General features: G+C 50.1%; 1 protein-coding gene across 16 annotated transcripts in view; it reads left to right on the plus strand.

The window, feature by feature from the left end:
- SGIP1 (SH3GL interacting endocytic adaptor 1) overlaps positions 1–5,968 on the plus strand; it is a 48,717-nt gene extending 42,749 nt beyond the window's left edge. For 14 of the 16 annotated variants that reach the window (XM_032117931.1, XM_032117923.1, XM_032117926.1 and 11 more), the window contains 6 exons: positions 316–471; positions 1,322–1,454; positions 1,750–1,952; positions 2,756–2,820; positions 3,329–3,493; positions 3,923–5,968. In XM_032117931.1, coding sequence (XP_031973822.1) covers positions 316–471; positions 1,322–1,454; positions 1,750–1,952; positions 2,756–2,820; positions 3,329–3,493; positions 3,923–3,945 — 745 coding nt within the window. In that variant the 3' untranslated portion in view covers positions 3,946–5,968. Of the gene's footprint in view, positions 1–315; positions 472–1,321; positions 1,455–1,749; positions 1,953–2,755; positions 2,821–3,328; positions 3,494–3,922 lie in introns of those variants that run through there. The other 2 variants (XM_032117928.1, XM_032117934.1) reach the window with 2 other exon arrangements.
- The last annotated feature ends 3,485 nt before the right edge of the window (positions 5,969–9,453 follow it).

Below are 9,453 nucleotides of genomic sequence, written 5' to 3' on the forward strand. Positions count from 1 at the left end.
AGAAACTTGGAGGGTTTTCCCTGTTTTAAAACCCTCTAATAGATAAAACCCGAAAGGGCAGACCAAAGACAAATTCATTTCACTGAAATACTGAATGACAGCAAAAATAAGAAGCTTTAAACAGGGCACTGATATTCAAGAATATCCCTGTCAGCCCTTCTGCTGTTTCTGCTCTCTCTGAGGCCACCAGAGGCTCAGATGTGTCGGGTGGGCAGTGGGGGCTGTCCCCACACCATCCACGGTGCAGCCCCTCCCTCCTTGCTGCATTTTGAGCCCCGTCTCCTCCCCCCTGGGTCTCTGTGCTGGGCGCTGCAGGTGCATCGTGAAGATCACGGGGGAGATGGTGCTGTCCTTCCCGGCAGGCATCACCCGACACTTTGCCAACAACCCCTCTCCAGCCGTGCTCACCTTCCGTGTGCTCAACTACAACAGGCTGGAGCACGTCCTGCCAAACCCCCAGCTCCTCTGCTGGTAAGCCCTTCCCTCACCAGCATTCCAGGGGAAGGCGGGATTCCAGGAAAACAGGGTGTTTGCAGTTTGGCCTGAAGTATCTTCCTCGGTTTTGGGAGGGAAACTCTTAAGACCTTAAATACTTAAAAAAATCCCAGAATGGTTTGGGTTGATAGATCATCAGGATCATCCAGTTCCAATCCTGTCTGCTGTGGGCAAAGATACATTTCACTAGATCATGTTGTTCCAAGCCTGTCCAGCCTGGCCTTGGGCACTGCCAGGGATCCAGGGGCAGCCACAGCTGCTCTGGGCACCCTGTGCCAGGGCCTGCCCACCCTCCCAGGGAACAATTCCTTCCCAATCTCCCATCCAGCCCTGCCCTCTGGCAGTGGGAAGCCATTCCCTGTGTCCTGTCCCTCCATGCCTTGTCCCCAGTCCCTCTGCAGCTCTCCTGGAGCCCCTTCAGGCCCTGCCAGGGGCTCTGAGCTCTCCCTGGAGCCTTCTCCTCTCCAGGTGAGCACCCCCAGCTCTGCCAGCCTGGCTCCAGAGCAGAGGGGCTCCAGCCCTGTGGCCTCCTCTGGGCTCCACATCCTGTTGGCCCCAGGGCTGGGGCAGCTCTGCAGGTGGGGTCTCACCTGAGTGGGGCAGAGGGGTAGAATCCCCCCCTTCCCTGCTGCCCACACTGCGGGATCAGCCCAGGGCATGGGGGTTTCTGACTTGCAGCACACATGGATCAGGACGAGCCAGAGCTGTGTGGGAGGGAGCCAATATTCCTCGGGATGTGGGATGGAGTGTGGTCCCTGTGCTGTGTAGAACAGCTCTCTCCTGCCCAGGTGGGTTTGTCCAAAGGGTTCATTCTCCCTCTGTGCAGTGACAACGTGCAGAGTGACTCCAGCTCCAAGGAGTTCTGGGTCAACATGCCAAACCTGATGACTCACCTAAAGAAGGTATCGGAACAGAAACCTCAAGCCACCTATTACAATGTGGATATGCTCAAATACCAGGTAGGGGTTTTTTTGTGAGCTAAAACCGTGCAAAAAAAAAAAAAAAAAAACCACCAGAGGGAATTATAGCTGTAAAAAATGGTGTTTCCCTAGTGCAGAGTGGAGCTAATGTGAGGTGGGGGCTTGCTGTCCCACTGTCCCTTCTGTGTGGCACTGGGTTGTCTGACTTTAAGCCCAGTACTAAATTCAGTGGGAATTCAAGGTATTGCCTCCAAATGCGATGTCCGCGTCTGTAAAATGGGATTTCTCCCTTCAGCCCTATGGAAACTAAATGTTTTTTCTGTCATTTTGGAAGGTATCTGCCCAGGGTATTCAGTCTACTCCATTAAACCTTGCAGTGAGCTGGCGGTGTGACCCTGCAAGCACTGACCTGCGCATCGACTACAAATACAATACAGAGGCAATGACCACACCGGTAGCTCTAAACAACGTCCAGTTCCTCGTCCCCGTCGACGGAGGAGTAACCAAACTCCAAGCTGTGCTTCCTCCTGCTGTCTGGTAGGCATTGCTCATCCTGTCCCTGCCTGGAATTCCCATCCTGCTGCAGGAGGGTCTGTGGGTGGGAGCTGGGGCCACGATGGGGACCCAAACCTGCCCTCTTCTTGTAGGAGGAAACATGAAACACCACTCTGATTCCCTTTGTCTTGCCACTCCCACAAGAAAATGGTCAGAGATGAAGGAATATGTGCAGGCAGCAGAGCATCAGCCCTTATTTGTGTTTTGGCTGCTTTATCCAGGGTTTAGAGGGATGCACAGCCATTGCTGCCATAGGCCCTGGCACAGGGTGCCCCGAGCAGCTGTGGCTGCCTCATCCTTGGAAGTGTCCCAGGCCAGGTTGGACATTGGGGCTTGGAGCAACCTGGGATAGTGGAAGGTGTCCCTGCCATGGCAGGGGGTGGGATTAGATGATTTTAAAAGTCCCTTCCAACCAAAGCAGTCTGGGATTCTGGGATGCTGTGGAAGGATGTGTGGCTGTCACTGCCATAGCCACTGGCACATTCCCATGCCTGTTACCCATCACTCCTGCAATCCAAGAACAGCATTTTCCTGCTCAGCTTATACAATCATAGAATTCTTTTGGTTGGAAAAGCCTTCTAGGACTATCCAGTCCAGACACCAACCCAGCACTGCCAAACCCACCAGGTGAAACCCAAATCCAAGCTCCCAGAATTGCTGCTCCAGAGGGCAGCACCAGAGTAGTTCCCTCCCCACCTCTACCTCCACAGCCTTTAGCAAAATTCAAATGACTCCTTGGCAATTTCTCGATGCTTACAGAAATGCTCTTCTCCATGTGTTTGCAGGAATGCTGAACAGCAAAGGATATTGTGGAAGATCCCTGATATCTCCCAGAAGTCAGAAAATGGAGGTAATCCTACAAATATGCACGTTATTAACTCGGAATCCTTCAGTCAGACCCTGACCCGCTGATGGTGCCAGCACACGAGCCCAGGCACTCCAGGAGTCCTGCTGGGGCTTGCTGGGGACAAAGCTATTTAAAGTTTGGAGCTTAAAAAGCAGGGCTGTGTGCCACCAGCGCTGCCTTGCCAACCACCTTGGCACCACGAGGGGCGTTCACACACCCGGTTGGAATGTGGTGGTTTGCCAAGGCCTGTGCTCCCCTGTATTAGAAGGCTGAGGCCCCACTCCCATCCCTGTTGGGAGGATTGCTGGCTCCCACAAGAGGTTTTCCATGTGGAAAGCTGTTCCTGTCTCTGGGGTGTGTGAAAAGCCGGATCCTGCTGGGAGGATGAGGGGATTTCACCCCGGGGTCTCTGCCTGCAGCACTTTGGACATCCCATTGTCCGTGCCGGTGCTGGGACGCTCCGAGTGCCCCTCCGTGCTCATCAGGGTCTCCTTTGGGGTTCCAATTGCAGGTGTGGGGTCGCTGCTGGCGCGGTTCCAGCTGTCGGAGGGCCCGAGCAGCCCAGCCCCGCTGGCCGTGCAGTTCACCAGCGAGGGCAGCACCTTGTCCAGCTGCGACATCGAGCTGGTGGGCGCCGGGTACCGCTTCTCCCTCATCAAGAAGAGGTTTGCGGCAGGTGGGTGCCTCACCAGCGGCTCCTTTGGGATGGCGGTGTCCCTGCAGGTGCCCTCTGGCTGTGCCGGGATGCTGGGAATGCTGGTGCTGTGTATTTGGTTGCTGCTCAAGCCCAGAGCTCCCCGGGCGGGGACAGAGGGACAGCAGCTCCCCTGCATGAAATAAATCCTGCTGCCACTCACCAGAGCCTTGGATTTCATGGCTCATCCCTGCTCCTGCATGAAAGACAAGGGCTGGGATCTCCAGGGCATCTCCAGGAGGAGCTTTTGCCCCATTGCTGCAGAGAGTAACGAGGATTTTTCCTTGTGTTCATTGCTGCAGAGAAAAACGGGGATTTTCCCGTGGGCCGCAGGGCTGGTGGAGGTGGGCAAGAACTCCTGGGAATCAGGGCTGCTCCCTCCCCCCAGCTGATCTCTGATCCCGTTTCTAGGTAAATATTTGGCGGATAACTGATGGAAGCTTATGCAAGTCAATGGAAAATGCTATGGAAAATACCCAAGGACTGCTGTGCGTGGAACGGGTTTTAATTACAGTTTAAGGAAAATGAACTAAATCCTGCACTCGGGACATTTCTGTTGGAAGTGTCGACAACTTTCAGCATTTTTTTCCTTGGAAAACACCGTCTTGACCAGTCCTCCAGTATTTACTTCTAGATGTAACATTGTTAATGGTTTTAAAATGTAATTATTGTATTTGTAAATTGTACTCATTCCAGTAAGGCTGTATTTTGGCAGTTAGACACTTGAGTTTTAGCATTTTACCATTCATGAAATGGATGTAATTTAAACTGTGGTATATAAATCTAATAGTAGTACTGTTGAATGGCACAATGCTTACAGAGGTAGATTACATTTTGTCAATATATACAATTTAAATACAATACTGGTAGCTGTTATGAAGGGGGTGCCTCATCAAAAGAGAGTTCAGTAGAACCCACAGGCTGATTTAGTTTTCCTTCAGTCCTTAGTACGTCTCACAGTGATCAATAAAAAGCTCAACCTCCAGGTTTAGCTGGTTTAACTCCAGAAAAATATCATTGGAAAGGTGGAGGTTCCTAGGACAGTCTCCCAGGAAGAAAATCTCACTTTTACAAGGAGTAGTTACTCCAACTTTCCAGCCCTGTGTTCTCTCACAGCTGCAGATTCCCTGTTGGAATCCCAGCAGCTCTTCCCTGCCCCGTGTCCATGTATTTTGCAGGGATACGGATAAGGAAAGAAGCAGCAAAGAGGCTGGGTGGTAGCTCTGAGCTCACAGCACTGGCATAAAATGTCAGTGCTGGCTTTAAGGATGTGTTTTCCGAGCCGCCTCCGGATGTTCGGTTGCATTTTTATGTTGCTTTGCTCACTTTTTTCTGCCTTTCCCCCCCATTTTTGAAAGCTCTACGGGTTTAGAAAATGCTTTAAGGAATTGCAGCCGCACCTGCTTCTCTATTTTAGCACTGAGGCAGGAAAATGCATACGGAAAAACACTGGGAAACAATTCCCCAGGGAACAGGAGCAGCATGGGGGCTGTTGAGAGCAGTCAGGGCAGGAGCCAGCTCACCAGCATTGGGAGCAGCTGTCCTGTGGAGATGGGAAAACACATGGAAGTGCTAAACTGGAGGATGGGGGACAAAATATTATCCCTCTGTGTTTTCCCTGGGAGCTGGTGTCCCACTGTGTGCTGCTCGTTCCCATGGATCCTGGTCTCATCCTACTCCTGGCAACACGGTGAGAGCGTTGGTGGCATTAATGGTGCTGCATCTGCCGAGATGAGCTCGGTGACTGGGAGAACTTGGCAGTATTGGGAGAAAAAAATGAAGGAATCTCTGTGAAATTAAACACAGATGCCCAGAGGAGCACAGGAGCATCCACTGACCGGGGTGCTGGGACTTTGGGAATGTGTAAGATGACAAAAAGTGCTGATTTTACAGTCACAAGTGTTGCCAGGATTGGGGTGGTGCATTTACATTGGAAAACAGCCTGGGAATGTTGGGAATTGCTTGCTCACAGCGCAGTTTGATGTAGGAGAACAGAGACCTGTGCCCATCTGAAAAGAAAAGAAGGAAATGTGGGGATATTTCAGGTGTGAGGTGACTGCCAGGCTGAGATAGGGGCGTGAGTTGTGTGTGTGTTCACAAAGGCAGCAGCAGGAAAGGAAAAGCACAATTCACTCCTGCAGCTTCCCACATCTTGGCAGATTTTGGGAGTGTGCTCCTCAGTGTTCCACTCCATTAATGATTTCCCCCCTGAACTAGAAGTTTGTATAAAGTGTGTAACTCGCCCCTTTCTGACACAGAAATGTAGGGCAAACCCTAAGAATCAGGTTTATGGTGTGTACAATTGTTCCAAAGCCATCCTTCCAAAAGAGATCTAGGGCATAGGCCTGAAAAGAACGGTTTTATAATGTAAATATTGCCAGAACATAGAGATTTTACTTTATATTTCATTTGAAAGACAAGGTGTTTACATTAGCATTGGGTTTTTGAATGCTTTTTAAACAGAAAAACCCATAACCCAAAGCTCCCAAGCTCATCCCATTCCAGCTGTCGAACAAAACAGAGGTCGCTTTCTTGGGATGCAGCCCTCAGGGCCTGGGGAGAGAGATGGGAACAGTCTGGGACATTTTGTCCCATTTCTGGGACAAACCGGCTGGCAGGCCCATGGGGGATGTGCCAGCACTGCCAGCCCCACAGGGACAGTCCCTGCTCCAGCCACTGGCAGGTGACACCAACCCTGTGACACTGGGACCAAAAGCAGCGATTTGGGACAGGTTTTTCTATACTGCTCTTGCCAATTTTTGGCACAGTGTTTTCTCAGCGTGCCCCAGGGAAGCTGGGTTTGTTGGCAGTTTGGTGAGAGCACCTGGCTCCAGAGAGGGCCCTGTAGTGTTCAGGGCATTCATGCTCTGCAGGCTTCACCTCGGCTTTTAGGCAGGAAAATCTGTGTATTTTCAGGGAATTCATCTGCTTGCAGCTCCCTGCCCACTCTGAGAGCAGCTGAGGCAGCAGAGGTGAAATGGCAGCCATCTGGTCTCATACAGATCCCAGACTGGTGTGGGTTGGGAGGGACCTTAAAAATCATCCAGTGCCACCCCTGCCAAGGCCAGGGACACCTCCCACTGTCCCAGGCTGCTCCAAGCCCCAATGTCCAGCCTGGCCTTGGGCACTGCCAGGGATCCAGGGGCAGCCACAGCTGCTCGGAGAATTCCATCCCAGCTCCTGCCCACCCTCCCAGGGAACAATTCCTTCCCAATCTCCCATCCATCCCTGCCCTCTGGCACTGGGAAGCCATTCCCTGTGTCCTGTCCCTCCAGGCCTTGTCCCCAGTCCCTCTGCAGCTCTCCTGGAGCCCCTTCAGGCCCTGCCAGGGGCTCTGAGCTCTCCCTGGAGCCTTCTCCTCTCCAGGTGAGCACCCCCAGCTCTGCCAGCCTGGCTCCAGAGCAGAGGGGCTCCAGCCCTGGAGCATTCCCAGAGGGAAGCACCACAGCTCTGTTTCCCAGCATGTGGTCCAGCAGGGCTTTTTCCAAGTCAGACTGAGGCTGGAAAGGGGGTCAGCGCTCTGGCACCGCCCAGCCCTGGCACCCCAGAGCTCAGCAGCACTGGGATGCACCTGAGTAAACAGAAGGGTAAATAAAGGAGGCATTAAATAATAAATATGTGGATGCATGCACAGAAAGGCTTTAGCTCCGTTACTTCCATGCACCTTCCCCTTTAGATGTTGTCCTGAGCAACTTCTCCCAAAGGAATTTTCCCCTGGGAATTCGGCAGCCCACACTTGCAGGGCCAAGGTCCCACTGACAGAGCAGGAGGGTTTTTCCCCACGGACACCCTCAGACTTGGGAGTTTACATGGTAGGAGCAGGGAGTCAATTTTTTGCAAGCTTTCTGCTGTTTGTTGCAAACAGTCACAATTCTCAGCCAGCTTCTGGTGCTCCTCACAGGAGACCTTTCAGAGCAGTTTTCTACTTTAACAGTATTTCTTAATAACTATGAAATCTCTCAATAGTATAAAAAACCACCACATAATGAGTTTTTCATTTGGTGTCTGCATTTGTTCTTAAATATCACTGCCCCGTTTAAAGCTTCTTCTTATTTTTGTTGTCATACAGTATTTCAGTTAAATTAATTTGTCTTCACTCTGCCTTTTCAGGCTTTATTATTTTTTCAAACATAGGTGGGAAACTCTGGAATTTTCTGTTGGAATGCCATCCCTTTTTAACCAGGCAGAGAGGGGATGGGAAGGGAAGGCTGGAGCCCCCCTGCCACCCTTCGCGTGCTGCTCTCCGAGATTCCTCCAGCAGGAGCATCCCACAGAGTCACCACCTCCGTTTCTCCCAGCAGAAGCATTTTTAAACGGCTGGAGTGCACTGAAAAGGTGACAGATTTTAAATTACCTAAGAGGAGAAAGTCAAACATTTTTTCCCTACCCTTTTATTGTTTTTATGTGAAAATATCTTGGTCAAACCCCTTAATTTTGAAGCTTGTCATGACCAAAATATGTCACATCATCCTGTTGTACTTTCCTGGCTAGAAATTACTGCCTCAAAGGTTTTGTTTCATAGCCAGAATTCTTCTGTTCCTCTTTTCCTCGCAATTTCCCAAGGAAATTAATCTGTGTAGAGCTGGGGAGATTTTATGATAATCAGGATTATTCCAGTCAGGACCTGAATCCTTCTTTCACTGCAAGGCAAGGAGAAGATTTGTGGGAATACGCCCTGCTCCTGCCTGGCTTCCCTCGTCCCTTTAGGAGGGATGATGCTGCTGGCAGTGGTTCTTGGAGCCACAAATTGATGGTGGTGATGCTCTTCAAAGGTTTGTGGGCAAACAGGATGTGGTGGAACTCAGCAGGTGCTGGTGAGGTGTTTGGGATATCTCGTTCCTCCCTTAGAAATCCCTGGTTTTGTGGGACAGCGGGAATGGCTGTGGATGTGCTGTCCTGCTGTTGGGTTCCTCATCCATGCAGGAAGGGGTTTTTCACTCCCAAACATTTTAAGGTTGATGAAATCCCCTGGATGCTTGGATGACATAAAACAAACGGAGATGTGTCGTGGTCTGAGCCAGGAATTGAGTTGGGATGTGCCGGGAAGCTCCCAAGGCTGGTGGGAGGAGGGCCCAGGATGTGGGACAACCCCACTGTGACACTCCAGCTGTGAATCAGATATCCCCAGGTATCACCCTGGACCGTTTAATGAACTCCCTCATGTATAAAATGTTTATAAATATTTGTGGATGAAGATACACAGGTCTATTTTTAAGATTTAAGTTAAATAAGTTAATGAACGGCTGGCCTTTTCTGCCTAAACGTGCAATGAGATATAATATACCTTTAGTCTAAGATGGCCTAGGTACTGCTTAGTCTGTGATGAAAACTTTGCTGCTTTCCTACTGTTCTCAGAGAAAAAAAACCTATAAAAGACGTACAGGTTTGTTGCACAGGGACTACTGCAGCGAAGCTTTGTATTTGACCACTGGTAATATGAATGTGTTGTATTGACTTGTTGAAGATAATCATGAAACAACATATTTTAAATGTTACTTGCCTTATAGATTAGAGTACGACTATGTGGATATCATTTTTGTAAATACTGTTTTTTATAAATGTCTCTCCTCCATCCTCCCCGTCACCCATTTCACTGACTCTCAAATATGCAATTATTTACCACGCAGAGCATTGTGACAAAGAAATCCCCACGTCAGAACAAAGTTTATTCATTCTATACATAAGAACCACACGAAATACCCAATTGAGTTGCAATTTAAATGTGATTATTATTTTTTTTTTCCTTGAAAATAAACAAAAAAAGTATAACATTTCTTTTTCTGAGTGAGTTTTGCTTCCACATGCAGGAGCACCTAGAGGAGTGAGGCTGGCCCAGAAAAGGGTCCCTTGCCCCAAAAAAAGAGTCCCTGCCCCAAAACCATCATTGTTGCTGGAGTTATGTACAGGGTCCCAGCATGGGGACAGGTCAAGGTTGGCATGTG

Source organism: Corvus moneduloides, chromosome 9, assembly GCF_009650955.1.
Source record: "Corvus moneduloides isolate bCorMon1 chromosome 9, bCorMon1.pri, whole genome shotgun sequence".
Taxonomy (NCBI): Eukaryota; Metazoa; Chordata; class Aves; order Passeriformes; family Corvidae; genus Corvus; species Corvus moneduloides.